The sequence below is a fragment of the Pristis pectinata genome, chromosome 9 (genome assembly GCF_009764475.1).
Source record: "Pristis pectinata isolate sPriPec2 chromosome 9, sPriPec2.1.pri, whole genome shotgun sequence".
NCBI classification, from domain to species: Eukaryota; Metazoa; Chordata; class Chondrichthyes; order Rhinopristiformes; family Pristidae; genus Pristis; species Pristis pectinata.
Window position 1 is genome coordinate 7,783,089 of NC_067413.1, and position 24,205 is coordinate 7,807,293.

At 41.3% G+C, this 24,205-nt stretch overlaps 1 protein-coding gene across 1 annotated transcript in view; it reads left to right on the top strand.

Moving 5' to 3' along the window:
• Positions 1-24,205, top strand: part of LOC127574065 (intermembrane lipid transfer protein VPS13B-like) — a 795,946-nt gene that overhangs the window by 712,956 nt on the left and 58,785 nt on the right. The window contains 3 exon segments of the mRNA XM_052022696.1: positions 16,906-17,061; positions 19,339-19,605; positions 21,952-22,035. Coding sequence (XP_051878656.1) covers positions 16,906-17,061; positions 19,339-19,605; positions 21,952-22,035 — 507 coding nt within the window.

Consider the following 24,205-nt stretch of genomic DNA (forward strand, 5'->3'; position numbering starts at 1 on the left):
AATTATTTTAGCACTTTCCTGTATGCCATAAATGAAAAAGTATTAGTAATTAGTTTATTATTGTCACATGTACTGAGATAAAGTGAAAAGCTTTTGTTTGCGTGCCATCCAGACAGATCATTCCATACGTAAGTACATCGAGGTAGTACAAAACGAAAGCAATAACAGAATGCAGAATATGGTGTTACAGTTACAGAGAAAGTGCAGTGCAGGTAGACAAATATGGCTCAAGGGCAGTGACGAGATAGATTGAGAGATCAAGGGTTCATCATTATCGTATGAGGTCCGTTCAAGCGCCTTATAACAGCTTGATGGTCTGTATTCTCAAGCTTTTGTATCTTCAACCTGATGGAAGGAGGGAAGAAGAGAAATTGACTGGAGTGGGAGGGGTCTTAGATTATGTTGGCTGCTTTCCCGAGGCAGTGGGAAGTGTAGACGGAGTCAATGGCTCGTATATTGGTTTCACCAATCTTGCTAGCCCCATGGTAATATGGTTCCTAACATCCTCCTGTGCCACAGCCCTGGCCCTTCTGTGAAGTGGAATGGGCTGCAGGGGGCAAGTAGATAACAGGTGGCTGAAACAATGACTCCACCTACAGGCCGCCTTGATGGCTTTCTGACAGCTTGGCTGTCAAAGGCTTTTTCCACTGTGAATCTAAGTGAATCTGATGATCAGAGATATTTAGAGACAATGGAAAAACATTTCAATAACTAAACAAAATTAAGCAATATTAGTAAAACATTAAAAAGTAATAAATTTACTTCAAACATATTTTTGTAGAAAGTAATTAAAACGTTAATGTAAATAAAAATAAAGTTAATACCCAAACAAATCTTCACTTAACCTTTTAATAAAGATCATCATTTCTAAATGGGGCAAGATGCAAAGTGGTATCAATGTGTTACAGAGCAACCTGGACACAGCTGTGAGTCCATGAGTGGATGGAGAGGTCAGATGCGCCACATCTGGCTTCCAACATGTTCCATGGAGACCCAAGAGACTGCAGCTGCTGGAATCTGGAGCAACAAACAATCTGCTGCAGGAACTTATTGTGTGGAGCAGCATCTGTGGGAGGAAAGGACTTGTCAACTTGTCAGGTTGAAACTCTGCATCAGGACCTACAATCTGATGCAAGGTTTTGAACCCAAAATGTTGACAATTCCTTTGTTCCTGCAGCAGATTGTTTGTTGCTCCAACTTGTTCCATACCTCCGTGCTGTAGTGCACAGGCACAGAAATCCAGACATGCCAAAGCGAGTGCTGCAGCTACAACTGCCAACTGTCCTGGGGTCCACGTCCATAGATCCCTCAAGGTTGCTGCACAGGTCGATAGGGTTGTTAAGAAGGCGTATGGTGTGTTGGCCTTCATTAGTCGGGGTATTGAGTTCAAGAGCCATGAGGTAATGTTGCAGCTCCATAGAACACTGGTCAGACCACACTTGGAGTATTGTGTTCAGTTCTGGTCACCTCATTATAGAAAGGATGTGGAAGCTTTAGAGAGGGTGCAGAGGAGATTCACCAGGATGCTGCCTGGATTGGCGAGCATGTCTTATGAGGATAGGTTGAGTGAGCTGGGGCTTTTCTCTTTGGAGAGAAGGAGGATGAGAGGTGACTTGATAGAGGTGTACAAGATGATAATAGGCATAGATCAAGAGGACAGTCAGAGACTTTTTCCCAGGGCAAAAATGGCTAACACGAGGGGGCATAATTTTAAGGTAATTGGAGGAAGGTATAAGGGGGATGTCAGGGGTAAGTGGTGGGTGTGTGGAATGCACTGCCTGCAGAGGTTGTGGGGGCAGATACATAAGGGACATTTAAGAGACTCTTAGATAGCCACATGAATGAAAGACGGATGGGAGGGGCTATGTGGGAGGGAAGGGTTAGATAGATCTTAGAGCAGGATAAAATGTCAGTGCAACGTCGTGGGCTGAAGGGCCTGTACTGTGCTGTAATGTTCTATGTTCAACATATTCCGGCACAATACCTCAGATGGTGGATAAGAAAAATGCAACAGAAAACACTAGGAGAACTCAGCAGGTCAGGCAACTTCTGTGGAAAGAGAACTTGAATTGATGTTTCAGGTCAAAGACTTGCAATACTACTAGAAGATGTTAGTGATGAAACAGTTTTGAAGTGAGTGTGGGGCAGTGAGAGAAATCATGGGATGAGTGGGGAGAAAAACAAAAGGGAATGCCCGTGATTCTGTAAGATCAAAGCCAGCAGTAATGGGACAAGAAAAGAAATAAAAATGACAGCAGCAACATCATTTAAAATCTGAAGTTCTTGAATTGTGTTGAGTTTGGAAGATACATCCCAAAGTTGAGCAGGAAAATCTCCCTGGTATAAAAACAGAAATACTTAGCATGTCAGGCAGCTTCCACAGAGAATTAATGGAGTTAAATGTTTCAGGACAATGACCTTTGATCAGAACTCTCCCCATCAGAAGTCTCCCCTTTCTATATCACCCTGTTGCTTTTGATGTTCTCCCTGGTGTCCTGGCCAATACTAATCTCTTAATCAACATTACTGAAAAAATTGATTATCTGATCATTATCACATTGCATGTTTGTGGCAGCTCGTTACATGCAAACTGTCTGGAGAGGCTTCCTTTATTTCCACAATGCCTTCACCACAAATGTTCCTCATTAGCTGCATAAATCACATCAGGGCACTGATGTGATTTATAGAAATGTACAGCACAGAAACGTGCCCTTTCTGCCCACTTCATCCATGTTGACCTGATGCTGTCTGCAGTAATCCCATTTGCCCATGTTAGGCCCACGTACTTCTATGCCTTTCCTATCCAAGTACCTGTCCGAACGCCTTTTGGACGTAGCATTTGTATCTGCCTCCACCGTTTCCTCTGGCAGCCCATTCCAGATATTCACCACCCTCCATGTAAAAAAACTCAGATCTCCGCTTACCCCTCCAGATGCTATATAAATGAAGAGATTCTTTTTTTAATATATAGGGGCTAGTAGATTATTTGGAAAGCTGAGCCAGCAGTAGTTAACTGCAGGTATAAGGAAGAAAATACATATCTGATATTTAATAAAGCTGAGAAAGAGTTTACACACTCACAAGCGTACTTTATTGTGATAGAACCATTAAAATTTTCTTTGAGAAATTGGAGTTGCCAGCTTTTTTGCACTTCGAAATTATCTCATCAGAATACTAGAATGGAATAATAGGTACCATGTGCTGTAATGAAATGCCACAAAAATGTTAGTCAACAAAGATTATTTTGAATATTTACTTATGGTTAAGTATGGCATTTGGACATAATTGTTTCCATGCTAAATAAAGTGTTCAATAATTCATAGTGGATGAAAGATGGAATTAAAGCCTCAAGTGTGGACAAGCCTTCAGAGTGTTAGATTAGAGGAATGTTAGATGACTTCATAGCTATGAAATTGTTTCATTCCTCTTGATAATTCTGAACTTGCCAAGTTACTGAAGTTTCAGAACATTTAAACCAGATCTGAAGATAAATGTGAAATAATCTGTGCATTTGGAATCAGTGACTGCCCCAAAGGCTCTAGTTCATTCTTGACTTCCACCAGGGAATAAAATGAATTAGGAAAGGGGTCTCAGATACTACATACTTACAGTGGGAAAGAAAATGAAGTTATTCAATATAAGCATCTCATGTTTCATATTAGGCAAGCATTGTACAATTATAGGGTGTTGCTTTATATTAAAAAAAATCTTCCCATTCTATATGACCCTATTGCAAGTGATTATTTCACTATGTTAGCTGTTCACAAGGATTGGCCTGTTGGCCTTCCATGAGGTCACTCTACAGATTACCTGCCTGGTACATGTTCTGTTGACAAGCTTCCCAAATTCCTTCTTGAACAATGACAAAAGCTGAGGTTTTGTATGGCCTAGTTACATTGTTGTTTTCTTAAACATGTTGTGAACTCCAAAATAGATGTGTTACATCTCATGCACCAGCTTTGGAGTAACACGTGCTGGAATTTTTCCTATAAAAATGTTTAAGGACATAATAAATTGTCTGAACTTCTGGCAGTGAACTTAACCCACCTTGCCCAGTGTATTGAGTATACAGAGCCTTTTCTTTTACCTTAATAGTGCGCCGTTGAATACATTGTGCAGATTCACTGGGGACAGTCAGCATACCAGATTGGTGACCTAATTAGTTTGTGTTTAATTAAATTGATTTCTCAGACTCTCTTTCAAAGAGGAGAGACACATTTCACAACTACCTCAGCAGCAATGCTCAACTTTCTTTTTCTTCAGTTCCCTCTTCTTCCAGCGCTTTGAACATCCAGTTTAGAATCCATGCTCTTTCTTTTTTTCTGCAGGAACCAGCGATCTCTTGCATTTTGAGCCAAGTCATTTGTCCGTCTGTGCCACATGCAATAAAACCACATTCAGTGAGAATTTATTCTTTACTATTGTGCACAATCGGCTAAAATGCCCTAATCCTTATCCAATAGGGCCTCAATGAAGATGTTGTGTTGTTAGCTCGCCAAAAAGAAACTTAAGCTTCAAATGCAATCAGTCCCAATAACTAAGCTTAGCACCCTAATAACCCTGTGTGTTACCAGAACCATTGTTGGTCTTACTTTCTAGTGTTTATTTCTCCATTAAACTACTATTAGAATGAATCGTTATGTTGCCTGCAATAATGTAATTGAACAGCTTCTTAAAGAGGAGTTAGTTCCTTCATTGTTTGTGAGTGCTTCATTAATAAAAGAAAACAGTCCCTTTTGCTTCTGTGTAGCTCCCTTGGACAAAGTAGCGCTTTCTCTGTCTTGTGACATTTCTTCCGATATATGATGCTTATGTGAATGGAGAGGTCATACATTACAAGGCGCAGTACATGGAAAACACAGCAGGGTGCCACCCTGGTGAGCCGCACAGAAGCGGATGCCAAGGACGTTCATAAATTGTGACTTCTAAACCAACAGTGAAATTCAATGCAGGAATGCTGTGAGGAAGTCTTTTATCTGACATAAATGACTTCTTTTTAAATTAAGTTCCTGTAAAGCTAGATTTGCTATTGTAGTATTGTGAATAGTTCTAGTTTTTCCCCGATTTGTCAGCAAAGCATTAATTTAAAAACAACACTGATTCCACAGACATCTGTTACAAGCTCTTGAATTCTCAGAACTGTCTGGGAAATACTTTCTTCCCATCCTGTGTTCTGTAAAGTCTCCATCCCTTTCTCACAGTTTCTGTACTCTGGGACTTCCGAAAGGATCTGAAATTTATACCGCAAAGCATCTGAAATTTGTTCTTTATTTCCCTTGGCTGTGGCGGACCATCCCTTTTCCCTTTTTCTTATTCTCCTTGATGACGTGAATCCCCTTTTTCCACCACACTTTTAGACCACTTCTCTCCAGCCGTGTAGATAGATATAACACTCTGCACGTTTGTGGTGGAACGAACTACGAATCCATGACTCCAGTCGTTTTCTCCCAACTACATGGTTGTGCCACCAAGCATGTCATCCTCTGTCCAAGGCACCCTTGTTTGTTCTTTCAGCTCCTTCACTTCCAGCTGTTGTTACCGGCAATGTGGGTGAAACCACACCACACAGTCTGCAATGGTTCAAGAAGGCAGTTCACTATGACCTTCTGGAGGGGGATTAGACCAATTAATTCTGACCTTACGAACAATACCCTTAATAATCAATTAAATAAAAGCCCTGGGCACGTCCATCTGCAACAGTATCACTCACTCACAACAAACAAGATGCTGGAGGAACTCGGCAGGTCGGGCAGCATCTGTGGAGGGGAATAGACAGCCAACGTGTCAGGTTCAGATCCTTCATCTGACCTAACCCTTCACCTCCATCCAGATGAAGGGTCTCGGCCCGAGACATTGACTGTCCATTTCCCTCCACAGATGCTGTCTGACCCGCTCAGTTCGCCCAGATTCTTGATTGTTGTTCCAGATTCCAGCATCTGCAGTCTCTTGTGTTTGCAGTATCACTCACTGATGTCCTACAAGATTGTGCAGCTAACATGGCACGGAAAGCAAGTTTGGTGTACTTGGTCTAATCTGAAATTATTCACAGAGAGATCTCCTCCATCACAAAAGGCCCACCACTTACTCAGTAACCACTTTGTCCTGGATCTGCATTCTACTGCAAGTGTAATCCTGACTTCTCCATGAACGACCATCTCACATACTCAGTCTCGGCAATTCCATCTGTGCTTCCTGTAAAGTTCCAAACAGATTCGTTGCCAGTGTCAAAACCAGCACTTGAAACATTTACTCTGGTGTGTCCTCTCTGCATTCTGTCAGACTGGCTGGCTGTCACAACACATAGGTCCTGCCTCAACTCAACATTTACAATAGTAAATATCAGAGCCTAACTACCCACCTCCACAATTTATGCTGTTCTTCCTATTTCTCGGTCTGACGAAAGATCTGCCCTCTGGCTCTCCTTTCTCCTCACAAATGACGGTTTCCTTTATGTTTGTGTTGTTACTCATTTTAATTTATTTGATAAAGATTTTCATTTCTGTCGGCCTAAAAAAAATCAAGAAACATTAACACCGATGCTGGAAATCTGAAACAAAATGTTGCGGATATTCAGCAGAAGAGGCAGCATCCACAGAGAGAGAAAAACAGAGTTAACATTTCAAGTCAATGACCTTTCATCAGAAGTGGAAAGGTTAGAAAACAAGCATGTTTAAGTTGTAGGGAGGGGCAGGGGTAGATCAAGCAAAGGGAATGGAGACATAAGGGAGACTGCAGATGCTGGAAATCTGGTGCAACACACAAAATGCAGGAGGAACTCAGCAGGTCAGGCAGCATCTGTGGAGGGAAACTGTTCATTTCCCTCCATAGATGCTGCCTGACCCACTGAGTTCCTCCAGTATGTTGTGTGTGTTGAAGTAAAGGCAATGTCTGTTATAGACTGGAGACCAAGGTTGTTCTGGTCACCCAACTGCTTTCAATACCACCTTAAGAAAGGGAAATGAATGTTTGGAAGAATGCAAATAGAGAAAGATGAATGAAGGCAGTCTGGAGAGAAAAAAAACAGGTGCCAAACTTTAAGAAATTTGAAATAAAAGAAAATGTTCAAAATGCTCAGTAGATTAGGTAATGCCTGTGAAGAGAGAAAAATTGAGTTAGTGTTCTAGCCAGGTGACTTTACCTCAGAACTGGCCAATTCTGACACAAACAGGAAAGGCTGGTTATCTGAAATTGTTGAATTCAATATTGAGTCCAAAAGGCTGCAACATGCCTAGGCAGAAGATGAGGTGCTGTTCCTTGAACTTATACTGGGCTTCACCGAGAAGAGGAGGTCCAAGAGAGAGAGGTCTGAGTGGGAGTGGTTTGGAGAAATAAAATGACTCGTGGTCTCTCTAACAAACAAAGCAGATGTATTCCGTCAAGCTGTTATCCATTCTACGTTTGTTTTCTCCAATGTGGAAGAGACAACATTGTGAGCACAGAATGCAGAAACTTGATAGGAAGAAGTGCAAGTGAATTGCTGCTCCTCCTGGAAGGACCTTCTAGGTCCCTGGATGGTGGCAGGGATGTGGTAAAAGGCAGGTGTTGCATCTCCTGTGGTCGCATGGGAAAATGACACAAGAAAGGGAGTGGTTGGTCGAGATGGAAGATTGAACCAAGGAATGGTTCCTTTGGAATGCTGCAAGGGGAGGGGAAGATGTGTCTGGCGATGGAAGTTACAGTGAATGTGCTGGCAGGTGGAGAGGAAGGCAAAGACATCCTCTTTCCTAGCAGGAGAGGGGATGAGAGCAGAAATGCTGGAAGTAGAGGAGACATAGTTGAGTCCCTGTCATCGATAAGAGTGGAAGAAGGGAAGACATCCCAGAAGCACCGGTGTGCAAGGTATAATGCTTAACTGATTCTGTCATGATCATTTCAGACAGGCATCCTCAAATGTTTTGTTGGTTTTTGTTAAGTTAATTAGCAGAGTGAAGTTAGGTGGAGAGAGCTATAATGCTTTTTCAGCTCCTGTCATTTGTCTGCTGTTAAAACTGACTTGTTTTCTTTAAAAGAGACACTCATGAACAATCTTCTTTCAATAATTTCTTTTGACTTTCTAATTGAGGTGTGAGAAATTTTTATTGATAATGATGAATTAAAAATGTCTCCCATGTTGAAATTTCTTGCTTGGTAACAGGAAAAATTAGTATTTCTATTAGTAACACACCAGTTAAAATTTCAGTGACAATAAGATCAATATTTAAAGCAAATTATAAATGCAACACTCTATTCCAAAAATCAAGCCAGAATGGCCTCCATAAAATAATATGTCAGTTTAACTGCACAGTATGTTTTATCTTTCAGATAGGTTGCTTTTGCAAGTCTTACAATATCGAATTAAAGTGTAGACTCTGTTATGGGGTATATTGTACATGCTAATTATATGCAAAGCTACAGGGCAAAGTATTTCTGCACCAGCAGAGGAGGTCTTCAAAATGAAAATATTCCCAAACATCCCAGCTTATAGTGTACTATGTTTTAAAATTATAAAATATCCTCAATGTATAATGAAGGTGATATGTTGTACAAGTAGAGATTAGGGTGTTTGGCTATTTAATCAGCAACAAAATATGAAATGTTTAATCCCATTGATGTAGTGGAAAAATATAATGCAATCTATTCATTCTCCATTGTAATGGGAAGTGTTATACATCCAACCATATCAGGATAAGTGCTGTTATCTTTGATTTAGGCAGGGAACAAGCAGATATAGGATTTTTATGTATGTGGTCTGTAAAAGCACACAGAATATGAGTGAGACTTATAGACATTTAGTCCATTAGTCCTGATGCTTTTAACATCATGTGTCAGTTGAACCACCTTGGTCTCTTGCATAGCTTATTTAATATCCTGAAGTAGGTAAATAAACAAAACATCTGAGACTATAAAGCTCTTCCTTGACCGTTGAATGTAATTGATTCAATTCTCTGGGCTCTCCATCTGACTTACAGTCTAATTTTTTTATTCCTCACTTCATTGTGTTCCATTAATGACTTTTCCCAGCTGGACTGTTTCGAAAGAGTGTTTCGCCACCAATGCTTACTGCTGAAATTCTTTTCTTGACTACATATTTATACAACTTTTTTCACATTGATCGCCTGTCAATACATCACTGTTGGGAATGGAAGCACACCGGTTAAGTTACTGGACTAGCAATTTGAAGGCAAGAGTTGACATGAGTTCAAATCCCACTATGGCATCTGGGGAGTTTAAATTCAGTTAATTAAATAAATGTGAAGTGAAAAAAGCTACTCCCAGTAATGAAAGTGCATCAGGTTCAGTAATGTTTCTAAGATGGGAAAATCTTCTGTGACTGCGTTACTCCAGACTGAGCAACGTGGTTGACTCTTAGCTGCCCTTCAAAATGGTTCACTCAGTTTAGTAAGGGATGGGCAATAAAGTGGTGGCTTTGCCAACTATGAATAAAACTTGACATTTTTACTCCAAGAAGTGCCTCTGCGTATTTGTATTGAGGTACAGTTAGAGCAATGCTTCAAAGCCCTACCAAATGACTATTCTTCATACAATAATTTGCAAGACAAGAGCTCTCGAGTTATTTGGCCAGTGATTGCGGGTGGGGTTAGCAAAGTTGAGCATTTTCAGTGGGGATAAGTGGGGGTTGTTAGATAAGCATATGGCGGAATTTATGATAGAGGGATATGTGGGAGGAAGGGGTTAGATAGTCTTAGGTGTGGTTTGAAGGGCAGCGCAACATGGTGGGCTGAAGGGCCTTATTGTGCTGTATTGTTCTCTGGTTCTATACCTGACGAAAGAACTGGTAGCCTATTCTCTCAGCCCCTCTTGTGTTGAAACATAAAACTTGCTAATATCTGAATACAGAACCAGGTCTGTAGTCTTTACTGCTCAGTACCTCACAGAATGAGGCAGCTAAGGTAGATGGAAAACTTGATTAGAAATCCAAATCGGATAGGAGAGTGAAAATGGCTTGCTGTGAGAATCAAAGGAGAAGTTGTGCAGAATCAAAATAATAGGCACATTTCACATGACCAGTTGTTGGACATTGAGAACATAGAACAGCACAGTAACAGACCCTTTGGCCTATGATGTCTGTGCCAACCATGCCAATTTTAATGAATCCCTTCTGCCAGCCATAGAACAAAGCTCAGAATTAAGCATAGCTCAGAATTTCTTACATAGTTAACTGGGACTCTCTGTTATTGATGTGCAAATCATTTCAACAGTTTGTGGTAGGGTAGTGAGACTCTGTGAATCACCAACAGTTCCTTTCAGCCATTGGCCTTACTATTGGTATTGGTTTATTGTTGTCACTTGTACCGAGGTACAGTGAAAAACTTGTCTTGCATACCGTTCGTACAGATCAATTCATTACATTCATACACGGTGCAATGAGGTAGTAAAGGGTAAAAACAATAACAGAATACAAAGTGTCACAGCTACAGAGGAAGTGCATTGCAGGTAGACAGTTAGGGGCAAGGTCATAACAAGGTTGATTGTGAGGTCAAGAGTCCATCTTGTCGTATAAGGGAACTATTCAATAGTCTTATAATAGTGGTATAGAAGCTGTCCTTGAGCTTGTGGTATGTGCCGTCAGGCTCCCTTATCTTCTGCCTGATGGAAGAGGGGAGAAGAGAGAAATACCCAGGTGGGTGGGGTCTTTGATTATGTTGGCTGCTTCACGTAGGCAGCAGGAGGTATAGACAGAGTCCATGGAGGGGAGGCTGGTTTCATGATGTGCTGGGCTGTGTCCACAACTCTCTGCAGTTTCTTGCAGTCCCGGGCAGAGCATTTGGCATACCAAGCCGTGATGCATCCAGATAGGATGCTTTCTATGGTACATCGATAAAAGTTGGTGAGTGTCAAAGGGGACATACCGAATTTCTTTAGCCTCCTAAGGAAGTAAAGGCACTGGTGAGCTTTCTTGGCCATGGCATCTACATGGTTGGACCAGGACAGGTCCATGTGATGTTCCTCCCAAGGGACTTGAGGCTCTCAACCCTCTCAACCTCAGCACCATTGATGTAGACAGGTGCATGTACACTGCCCCCTTTCCAGAAGTCAATGAACAGCTCTTTTGTTTTGCTGACATTGAGGGGAAGGTTGTTGTCATGACACCATGTCACTGAGCTCTCTATCTCCTTCCTGTACTCTGACTCATTGTTATTTGAAATACGGCCTACAAAAGTGGTATCATCTGCAAACCTGTAGATGGAGTTAGAGCAGAATCTGGCCACAAAGTCATGGGTACATAGGGAGTAGAGTAGAGGGCTGAGGACGCAGTTATGTGGGGCACCAGTGTTGAGAGTAATCATGCTGGAGGTGTTGCTGCCTGTCCTCACTGCTTGCAGTCTGTTGGTCAGAAGGTCAAGGATCCAGTTGCAGAGGGAGGTGTTGAGTCCCAGGTCTCGAAGTTTGGTGATGAGTTTGCTTGGAATTATAGTATTGAAGGCAAAGCTGTAGTCAATAAACAATAGTCTAACGTAGCTGTCTTTACTAAAGTTGTAACTTGCTGTTGACCTCACTGTGAATGTTAGGAATATGTTCCCAGCCTATATGCAGTGCCTTGCACAGGCCTGACTAGCATCAAGAATAAAGTAGCAATGACTGGCGTGTCCAAGGAGCAATGCCTTCTACTCGTTTATGACCATCAGCATTGTCACACCTGACTGGGAAGAAAGCACTTTGTGCTCTGTTGTTGTATCAACCACATCATTGGAATCAGCCAGAACTACCCTGTGGCAAATAAACCTGGGAGAAACCAGGAGGCAAAGCTGCAGAATGGAAACAAAGCATCTGGCTCCAAATTTCAGGGCAGGCGGCACTTGAACCAGTTTACATTGAGTGAAAATCAAAAAAAACTGCTCGTGGAAATCTGAAGTTAAAACAGAATAATGCTGGAAACACTCAGCAGGTCAGCAGCATCTGCAGAACAAGGCCTACTCCTGCTCCTAATTTTCTATGGTTCCTATGTTTCAGCATGAAATCATATATTTCCTTTCACTCTGTAAATATATTTATTACTTCCAATGTAATTTTCCCCGTTGCTACTAATTTATCTTATCAAAACACTCAAGCCTTTGTGGTCCACATGATCCCAACTACTTACTTTCTAACTGCTTGAATGGCTTCAAGAACTGTGGCTGCTTTTCTTCGACATCAACTAATATTTATAAATTAAACACATTACAGATGGAGGTGCAAGAAAGACCAGTACTTGATCAAATCTGCCTTGAAGTAATTAACATCAGCAGACCCTTTTGGTGTTAGTTGTGTTCATTTCCAAAATTGATTGACTGGTTGTATTGAAATGACAATTATATTCTTTGGCTTTCCAAAATTATTATAGCTTTAGTTATTTTACAGGCTACACATAATAAATCCTCTTTTTTTTTGTAGAAACAGCCTGTGATTCAATTACTTTGTTGGGTTTGTGAATTTTTTTAGTTTTGCTGCCTGCTTAATATAAACCTTCACAATATATGTGCTATTGTAGTTCCCCTCAATAAATAATAATTAAATAATCACAATTGAAAAAAAAATGCTTTTGTGATCCTGCAAACCTGTGCCCGAAGCAGAGTTTAATATAATGACTTGGATTTTGTGTTGTGAATAATCTGTAGCTGTGAGTGCTCAGCATTATGCAAGAGTAAATCAGACCTCAGTGTTGTAGAGTCATAGACCAATACAGCACGGATACAGGCCCTTCAGCCCAACCAGTCCATGCCGACCATGATGCCCACCCAGCTAGTCCCAATTTCCTGCGTTCAGCCCATATCCCTCCAAGCCCCGCCCCTCCAAGTGTCTCTTAAATGATACTGTTGTACCTGCCTCAACCACTTCCTCTGACAGATCATTCCATATACTCACCACCCTCTGTGTGCAAAAGTTGCCCCTCGGGTCCCTTTTAAATCTTTCCCCTCTCACCCGAAATCTATGCCCCCTAGTTTTGGACTCCCCAATCCTGGGGAAAAGACTGTTACTGTCCACCTTATCTATGCCTCTCATAATCTTAAACACTTCTATAAGGTCACCCCTCATTCTGCTATGTTCCAAGGAATAAAAATGTAGCGTGGCCAACCTATCCCTGTAACTCAGGCCCTCTAGTCCTGGCAACATCCTTGTAAATCTTTTCTGTACTCTTTCCAGTTTAATCGCCTCATTGCTGTAACAGGGAACTGCACACACAGGGTTAAGTACGGCAATCCAGATGTTGCCTTTCATTGCCCTGCTCCTGCAGAAGTTGCTCTGGAATCTCACCCAGAGACTCCAATTGAAATACATAGAATGGATCTAATTGTTCTGGTTGCTCAGTTGGTCTCCACTAAGCTCATCAGAAAAGATTACTCTTGCCCATTCTTAGTGCAAGTGTAATTTTTACACCATGCTGAATCTTCAATAGTGAGATTTCCGGCATCTGCAGTTCTTTTGATTTTCACACTTGCCCTCACTGCCATTTCCTCTGTTAGACAAGTACAGGTAATTAGTGATAATTCAAGGATATGATGCTGCAGAATCAGTTGCCTGTTCTCTCAGATCCAGGATCCTATTTTGAGGATTGAAAAAGAAACAAAAATTGCGGATGCTGGAAGTCTGAAATATTGACAGAAAATGCTGGAAATATTCAGCGACACAAGAGAGACTGCAGATGCTGGAATCTGGAGCAACACACACAAAATGCTGGAGGAACTCAGCAGGTCAGGCAGCATCTATGGAGGGAAATCAACTGTCGATGTTTGGGGCCGAGACCCTTTTCTTTCCAGTCCTGATGAAAGGACTCAGCTGAAACGTCGACTGTCCATTTCCCTTCATAGATGCTGCCTGACCCGCTGAGTTCCTCCAGCATTTTGTGTGTGATGCTGGAAATATTCAGTACGTCAGGCAGCATCTGTGAAGAGAGGAACAGAGTAAGGGTGTCATGCCAGTGATCTTTCATCAGAAGTGTGAAAAGTTAGAAATCAACATGTTTTTAAGTTGTAAAGAAGAGGACGGTTCAGAGAGAACAACAGAAGTGTGGTCATGTGGAACCCAATGGAGAAAGAATGGTACAAATGCTGGTGGTGCTGGCTGAGAGAGAGTGGTGATCACAGCTGAATCGATCTGGAGGAGCTGTTAATAGAAAGGAATGAATAAGGACAGAGGAAAGCGAAGAAATTTTGCGCATCCCCATTGACTCTCACCAATTTTTGCAAATGCACCATAGAATGTATCCTATCTGGATTAATCACAGCTTGGTACGGCAGCTGCTCTGCCCAAGGCTGCAAGAAATTACAAAGAGTTGTGAATGCAGCCCAGTCCATCACAAAAACCAGCCTCCGCTCCATTAACTCCATCTACACTTCCTTGGGAAGCTATTAAAGTGCCAGCGACCCGGGTTCAATTCTGGCCACTGTCTGTAAGGGTTTGTACGTTCTCCCCATGTCTGTGTGGGTTTCCTCCGGGTGCTCCGGTTTCCTCCCACAATCCAAAGACGTACAGGTGAGGAAGTTGTGGGCATGGTATGTTGGCACCAGAGGCATGGTGACACTTGCGGGCTGCCCCCAGAACACTCCATGCAAAAGATGCATTTCACTGTGTGTTTCAATGTACATGTGACTAATAAAGATATTTTATCTTAATAATCAAGGCCCCCTCCCACTCAGGTCATTCTCTCTTCTTCCCCCTTCCATCGGGCAGAAGATACAAAAGCTTAGGAACATGTACCACCAGGCTCAAGGACAGCTTCTATCCTGCTGTTATAAGACTCTTGAACAGGCCTCTTATACTCCAAAGATAACTCTTGAACTCTCAATCTATCTTGTCGTGGCCCTCAGACCTTATTGTCTGCCTGCACTGCACTTTCTCTGTAACTGTAACACTATATTCTGCATTCTGTTATTGTTTTCCCCTGTACTACCTCAAAATACTTATGTATGGAATGATCTGTCAAGATGGTATGCAAACAAAAGCCTTTCACTTTATCTCAGTACATGTGATAATAATAAACCATTTACCATTTACCAGAAAACTACTGTAGGTATGGAATCCAAAAAAATTTCCAGTCACTGGAAATGTGATATGAAAGGAAATGTTGAAATTGCTCAATAGATCAGATGCTGTCTATGGAGAGAGAAAAGCAGGGTTAACATCACAGGTCCATGACTTTTCATCACAAACTGGAAGGTCTGGTTATCTAAAATTGTTGAATTCACTGTTGAGTCTGGAGCGCTTTTTGAGGACACAAGATATTCATTTTTAATTGCTAACTGGTGATCATTATCACATGGAACAAAATATTTTTTGAGTAAGTATTAAGGTAATTTAACTAGAAACTTACACCCACTCAGTAGTATTATGCATGTTATATAGTGGCGCCAGCGCTGTGTATTCTACCTCAGAAATTCATTTCCATTGTCCTATAGAGCTGAATTTCTGAGGCAGATTAGAATGTACCGTTGCTAGTATTCCAGTGATGACTTCCTTGATGATTTTTCCCTTGGAATACAAGACAAGGAGCAGGTCCTAGAAATCTAAAATAATGCAGAAAATGCCTCTGATACTCAACCGGTCAAGCAGCATCTGTGATGATAGCATTAGAGTTTCAACACAATGTCCTTTTGTTAAAACTCAACTGGGACTGCATTAGGAAGCAAATGATTGATGTGGTTAAGAATATAGAAGCCCCAGCTATTTTAATTGCTACTATGATAGAGAAATTTGCTGCTGATGTGCTAAGCAATAGATCGAGAATGATGAATTGTTGTAATCTTACATGCTGTTGGTCACTTTTTTGTCAGAAGTACATTCAGCCAAGATTTGAGTGCAAAACATATCTTGCAGTAAATATTATTAATTCCCGTTCAGAGTCGTAGAAACCGCACAGAAGTTAGTCTTTTTGCCCATTAAATCCACATCAACCATCAACTAATTCTACAATAATCCCATTTTATTCTCTCTGCATTCTTGTCAGTGACCCCCAGACTTTACTGGGGCTAGACCAGGGCCAACCAATTAATCTACATACCTGCACATTTTTGCTCCATGCAGTCACAGGGAGAATGTGCAAACTCTGCAAAGACAGCAGCTGAGGTCAGGATTGAACTAGGGTCTCTGGCGCTGTGAGGCAGTGCCTCTACTAACTGCGCCACTGCACTCCTGAAGTATCTAAACCACACAAGACCTGCTCAAAGTTACTATTCGCCCAAGAATTGGTCACACCTTGTGCATCATTACTCGTTCAGTTTAAAATTGGTTTGTTACTGTCATATGATGTACTGAGGTACAGTGAAAAACTTTATTTTGCATACCACCCATACAGATCAATTCATCACAACAGTACATTGAGGTAGTACAAGGGAAAAGCAATAACAGAATGCAGAATAAAGTGCTACAGTTACAGAAAAGGTGCAGTGCAGGCAGACAATGAGGTTCAAGGCCATGTCAAGGTGGATTGTGAGGTCAAGAGTCCACTTTTTTGCACTAGAGGACCGTTCAATGGTATTGGTATTGGTTTATTATTGTCACTTGTACTGAGGTACAGTGAAAAACTTGTCTTGCATACTTTTCGTACAGGTCAATTCATTACACAGTGCATTGAGGTAGTGAAGGGTAAAAACAATAACAGAATACAAAGTAAAGTGTCACAGTTACAGGGAAGTGCATTGCAGGTAGACAATAAGGTGCAAAGTCAAAGTCTTATAACAGCAGGTATATGAATTGTTCTGAATCCACTGCAGTTTATGGACAGGTACTACATGGGTAATCCTGCTCCTTAAATTGATCGAGCTGTTTTAAAAGAAAATGTGGCTTGCTAATTGCTTACATGCCTCCATCCTATAAATAGATAGAAACAAATCATTCTGGAGAAAATTGTAACTGTTATAAAATGTTGTGGGTTGCACTGTTTTATCTCAGACCATTTGTCAATACAAACATATTCATTGTTCTATGCAGCTGCTGCACATCTGTATTGAGGGCTGGGGAAACTGGCGCTGGTCCGAGCCATTCAGTGTGGACAACATAGGCACATTTGTTAGAAGCATCCAGTACAAGGGAAGAACAGCATCACTGATCATCAAAGTGCAGCCACTTAACAGTGTGCAAAAACAAGTAAGTCTCTTTCATGTGGTTGCCAATAAAAACCAGCCGTTTTTAAAAATATTATAACCCTTTAAATACAGACGAAAAATTTGGAGTTTGTGGTCTATAAATATGTTTTCTATTTTCTTATGTTTTAAAGAGCCGCCTTTAAACACTGAGACTTGATATTTAAAGATGGGAAAGATGAATGAATTTTTTTTTATAATAAGACAAGTTGGGCCTTTTGAGAGAGAGAGAGAGGGTTGATTGCATCAAAGCAGTCCAATTTAATATTAAGGCACTACTTAGTACATTGTTTTACTCATTACATGGTTTATTAACTTGCTGTGTGATCCATGCCTTCCAGTTTCTTCATTTGTCTGGTCATAAACCTGAAATCACAGTTCTTTATTGTTCTTTTTCTGCCCTCAAAGCTCTTTGTAAATTTGAAAACTTCCATCAGTATCCAATGTACCTCCACTGCTGATATTGAAACAGCCCCAGATCTTAAGTCCTTTCGTCACAGCTGTATCCTGTTTTTGGAGTAAGGCAGGACATTGTGCATATACTCATTGTCAGGCAGCATCTGTGCAGAGAGAAAAACAGAACTAACCTTTTATCAGAAGCAATGCTGAGTATTTCCAGCATTTGCTGTTTTATTTCAGACCTTGAACATATGCAAGTTTTGCTGTTGTATTTGTAGTGTTTATCACCATATTACTTTTATGAAGTCATTATCCTTCCAGTAGTGGCCTGCAAAACCAGCACTCCGTGGAGCAAAGAGTAGGCAGAATTGTCAGTAACAAGGGGAAAAGGATTTAAAATGAAAGGCTAAAGAACCACAAATGAGATGAGGTAACATATTCACTGCAGCTAATGGTCATAATCTGGAAAGCAGTGCTTGAAAGGGTGTTGGAAACAGGCTGAACAGTTGAATGAATAAGGGAAAAGTTACTCAACATTGGAGAAAGAGCAAGAGATTGGGTCCAATAAGCCAGTTCTTAAGATCCAGTCCAGGCATAAGGGACCGAATGGCTTTTTGCGTTATATCATTTTCTGATGAATCAAAAATTTGGGGGGGATTATCCGGAAAATGAATCTTTCTTATTACATCAAAATGTTTAAATGTCTATGCCTCTGCTCTGGTTATCAAAATGTAAGGGCATCAGCTTACTAAGGTCTGGATTGGTACATTGTGCACAATACATGGGAATGATCGACACAGGAGAATATAGAACAGAACAGTACAGCACATGAACAAGTCCTTCGGCCCACCATGTCTCCGTCAACCATCTTGCCAATCTAACTAATCCCATCAGCCTATGCATGGTCTATATCCCTGCACTCCATGCCTGTGCATGTGTCCTTCTAAGTGCCTCTTAAATGTTATCCTATCTGCTACTTGTTCTAATTATATTCTTTCTTATAAAAATTATATATAATTTATGTTTAATTTCTGTTTTACTTGTGAATGTTGCGTATCTGATGCTATGTGCCTGTGATGCTGCTCCAAGTAAGTTTTTCATTGCACCTGTGCATACCTGGACTTGCGCATGTGACAATAAACTCGACTTTGACTTTGCTACTACCACCTTCCCTGACGGTGCATTCTAGGAACCCACCACTCTCTGTAAAAAAAAACTTGCCTCACACGTCTCCTTTAAAGTTTCTCCTCTCACCTTAAACCTCTGCCCTCTAGTTTTTGATATTTCCATCTTGGAAGAAAGGCTGTCTACGCTATCCATGCCTCTCATCATTCTATGCACTTCTATCAGCTCTCCCCTCAGCCTCCGATGCTTCAGAGAAAGTCCAAGTTTGTCCAACCTCTCCTTATAGCTAATACACTCCAATTCAGGCATCATCCTGATGAACCTCTTCTGTATCCTCTCCAGAGCCTCTACATCCTTTGTATTGTGTGGTGGCCTCCAAATGTGGCCGAAGCAAAGTTTAATGCAGTTGAACCATGACTTCCTGACTTTTGTACTCAGTGCCTCCCAACCAGAGATGGCCACATGATCTGTACCTGCTTTACTCCCCTATCTACTTGTGTTACCACTTTCAGGGAGCTGTGGACTTGCACCCCAACATCCCTCTGTACATCAATGCTCCAAAAGATCTTTTTACTGTATACTTTCTTCTTGCGTAATTCTGAAGTAATCCCAGTGGATTAAAGCTAAACTCATTCTTTTGCAATAATTTTTTTCAAAATAAATGTGAAGCATTTTGGATATTTTTCTGATTATTCTGTGATTTACTATTCAGACCAAACATGCAAAATGACTGTTGTTTGATACTGCTTTCTTTCAGATAATAATCTGTGGAAGGCAAGCCATTTGCAGCTACTTGAACCAGGACATAGAACTGAAGGTGGTGCAGTGTTGCAGTGGGCAGGATGGAGAAGTGTCAACCAAGGAGCATCTTAGCACCTTGCCAGCAAATCAGAAGATACCGTCTTTTGTTCTTGAGAATACAGAGTTCACTCAATTATACGTCAAGGTTAAAGGGGATGGCCTGGGCTGGTCATCAGATTTATGTCCAGAATCTCTTCAGTCAGATGACAGCACTGTCATTCAGGTATTTAAGATAAACAGATTGCTGGAAATCTGACTTCCAGACTCAAGAACAGCTTCTTCCCCACTGCTGTCAGACTTCTGAATCAATCACTTCTTTCACATCCCCTTCCCAGTGGTGCTGCCACGTTCTCGAACCCTAAATTCTACTTCTTCTTTTATTGTCACTTCAGCATTTCTTTTTGAACTACCTCAGATTGCACTACAATACTTTGCACCATTCTGCTGCTTTGTACTCATCGCTGTATTTATTGTTGTATTTATTTATTATTGCCCTGTATGCTGTTTACTCTGTGAGCTTCATGTATTGGTATTGGTTTATTATTGTCACTTGTACCGAGGTACAGTGAAAAACTTGTCTTGCAAACCGATTGTACAGGTCAATTCATTACACTCTGCAGTTACATTGAGTTAGTACAGAGTGCATTGATGTAATACAGGTAAAAACAACAACAGTACAGAGTAAAGTGTCACAGCTACAGAGAAAGTGCAGTGCAATAAGGTGCAAGGTCACAACAAGGTAGATGGTGAGGGTATAGTGTGAACAAAGAATTTCATTACATCCTGGTGTAAATGACAATAAACTAAACTTATCTAATCTAAATAACTATAGGAAAGAGAAACAAAGGCCTGCAGATGCTGGAATCTAATGAAAAAACAACAAGATGCTGGAGGAACTCAGCAGGCCAGGCAGCATCCATGGAGAAAAGCAGATGGTCAATGAAGTCCTGAAGAAGGGTCCTGACCCGAAACGTTGACCGTCTGCTTTTCTCCACGGATGTTGCCTAGCCTGCTGAGTTCCTCCAGCATCTTGTTGTTTTGAAATAACTATAGGGGCAGGAAAAGAGCATTCAACCTCTCAATCCATGGCTGTTTTGCAGCTTAATTCCATCTACTTCTCACAGTTCCACAACCCTTGATACTCCTTTCTACCAGAAATGAAGGTTTTGAAATTTTCATTTGAATCCTGTCACCTTATCAGGTTTTATAGGGAGAGAAAGATTTCTTTATGAAGAAGTTTTTCCTGCTATCACCCCTGAGTAGCCTCTGATAATAAAACAATGCATACTTATCTGGTCTGGAGTTTCCCTGCAGAAGAAATACTGTCTCTCTCCCTCTTTCTACACCTGTCAGCTCCTTTAAACAGCCTAAACCCCTCAATTAGATCAATGCTTAATCCTCTGTGTTAAAGGGGCCCATGCCAAGACCAAACAAGCCATTTTCTTCACTTAACCCTTTTGCCCTCATATTATTCTGAATTGATAAATAAGCCTCGCTAAAAATGTGTTTGTTGACCAATTGAGTTTGTGCAGACTATACTGAAGAGACCTTAACAATGGGTACTGTCACTTGAAATATATTATTGGATCTGCCCATGTTACCAGATTTTCTGTGAATTTGTAATGCCATTAGCCATGAATAGCTTTATGTTGCTTATTTCATTTTTGCAGTGCCATGGACAGATAGCTTGGAGCTGTTTTGCCTGTTCTAGCCAGAGAGAAAAAATGTGCAAACAAGCTTGCTTCTGCACACAGAGCTGAGCTCACTTCTGATATTACAAAAGAGTTGACAAACCCCATCAATGTATATTAACATTATAACACGAAAGCTTATACTATTAACATTAAATATTCAAAATCTTCCAACGGTATGGGCTTTGAGCATCAGAAATCAGCTTTATTATCACTGTCTTACATGACGTGAAATTTGTTGTTTTGTGGCAGCAGCACAGTGCAAAACCATAAAATTACTATAAATTACAAAATAAATTAATATTGCAAAAAAAAGTTCACGGACTGTTCAGAAATCTGACGACAGGGGAAGAAGCTGTCCCTGAATCATTGAGCGTGCGTCTTCAGGCTCCTGTACCTCCTCACTGATGGTAGTAACAAGAAGAGGGCATGTCCCGGATGATGAGGGTCCTTAATGATGGATGCCGCCTTCTTGAGGCACCGCCTCTTGAAGATGTCCTCGATGATGGGGAGGGTTGTGCCCGTGATGGAGCTGGCTGAGTCTACAACCCTCTGCAGCTGCTTGCGATCCTGTGCATTGGAGCCTCCATACCAGGCTGTGATGCAACCCAGTCAGAATGCTGACAGTAAGAATGTGTCAGATTGATGTAATACATCACAATTTTACTGTTCATATTATATTAGTGTAAGATAAGATTACATTGCACCAGCACAATTGGTTTACAACATACTCATCAAGATAATTGCACAAGATTTGTCTGCACTCCTGCCCCTGAAGCATGTAAAATTACTTCTTTTGGACAGCAAACATTGAATGTTGTGCGAATTGTCTCCTCTCGTGTAATTAACTTGCATTTCATTGTTATTGATCCATGCAGGTCCCAGATTCAAGCAGCTCTGTGTTACATGTGTGGTGCTCGTCTCTGAGTCTGGATGCAGAGTCTTCTGTACAGCAGAGAATGGTGAGTATGCTTTCTTCACTCAGTGTTAGCCCTTTCGAAACACTGGTTACATTGATTTCTGCCATAATAATAATATTAATAATAATTTTGGTCAGCCTAATCAAAGAACTTTAACATTGGCAATAAAAGCAGAAGAAGGCCATTTGGCCTCTTGCAGCTACTCCTTTCAGTGAGATCATGCCTGATCTTTTACCTGAACACTAGAATTAAGTATTGGTATTGGTTTATTATTCTCACTTGTACCGAGGTACAGTGAAAAACTTGTCTTACAAACCGATCTTACAGGTCAATTCATTACACAGTGCAGTTACATTGAGTTAGTACAGAGTGCATTGAGGTAGTACAGGTAAAAACAATAACAGTACAGAGTAAAGTGTCACAGCTACAGAGAAAGTGCAGTGCAATAAGGTGCAAGGCCACAACAAGGTAGATTGTGAGGTCATGAGGTCACAGGTCATAGTCCATCTCATTGTATAAGGGAACTGTTCAATAGTCTTATCACAGTGGGGTAGAAGCTGTCCTTAAGTCTGGTGGTACGTGCCCTCAGGCACCTGTATCTTCTACCCGCTGGAAGAATAGAGAAGAGAGAATGTCCCGGGTGGGTGGGGTCTTTGATTATGCTAGCTGCTTCACCAAGACAATGAGAGGTCAAGACAGAGTCCAAGGAGGGGAGACTGGTGTCCGTGATGCGCTGAGCTGTGTCCACAACTCTCTGCAGCTTCTTGCGATCTTGGGCAGAGCAGTTGCCATACCAAGCAGTGATACATCCTGATAGGATGCTTTCTATGGTGCATCGGTAAAAGTTGGTGAGAGTCAAAGGGGACAAACCAAATTTCATTAGCCTGCATCTTTAGTTGAGGACTTGCTGGAATTACATTGTGATGCTCTCCAAGGCTGCAGCCTGTTGACATTGTGGTGAGAAGGTTAACAAGATTAAGCACTGGGCAAGAAGATAGCAGGCAGTGTATAATTAGGTATTACTTTGGAAGAATATGAAGCAAAATATTTCTGTACAATGTGAGAAACTGCAAATGTTATTATCAAAAGGGATTTGGATACAACTATCAAATTTAACATAAATTTACAACAAGCAATTTGGATGACAAGTTACCTTATTATAAGGAGGTTGGAGATTAAAAGTAGGTAAACCTTGCTGCTATTATGTAGAGCACTGGCAGAAACCTCACCTAAAAAGCTATGTGAAGTTTTGGTCTCCTTATCCAGGGAAGGATACACTTGCTTTAGAGGGGGTGCAATGGTGGTGCCGAAGATTGAGTAACACCAATAGTCTCTGGAGTTTCAAAGAATGAAAGCATATATCATTGGGAGGTTTAAGAAAATACCAAAGCCTTTTATAAGTATATTAGAAGTAAGCGGGCAGCTACAGAAAGAATAGGTCCCTTTAGGGACCAAGAGAGAAATCTATGTGTGGAGCCAGAGGATTTGAGCAGGATCCTAAATGAATATTTCTTGAGAAGGAAAGGACTGCAGATGCTGGAATCTAGACGAAAAACACGATGATGCTGGAGGAACTCAGCAGGCTAGGCAGCATCCGTGGAGCAAAGCAGGCGGTCAACATTTTGGGTCAGGACCCTTCTTCAGGACTCATCGGTATTCACCAGGGACAAGGATGTGTAGGATGGAGAGCTAGAGGAAGGGTACACGGATAGTCTGGAACATGTTAAGGGCAGGTCCTGCCTTACGAGCCTGATTGAATTTTTTGAGGATGTGACTAAGCACATCGATGAAGGGAGAGCTGTAGATGTAGTGTACATGGATTTCAGCAAGGCATTTAATAAGGTACCCCATGCGAGGCTTATGGAGAAGATGAGGAGACATGGGATCCAAGGGGACATTGCAGTGTGGATCCAGAACTGGCTGGCCCACAGAAGGCAAAGAGTGGTTTGTGAGGGGTCGTATTTTGAGTGGAGGTCGATGACCAGTGGTGTACCTCAGGGATCTGTACTGGGACCTTTACTATTTGTGATTTTTACAAATGACCTGGGTGAGGAAGTGGAGGGGTGGGTTAGTAAGTTTGCGGATGACACGAAGGTGGGGGTGTTGTGGATAGTTTGGAGGGCTGTTAGAGGTTACAGAGGGATATAGATAGGATGCAGAGTTGGGCTGAGAAGTGGCAGATGCAGTTCAACCCAGATAAGTGTGAAGTGGT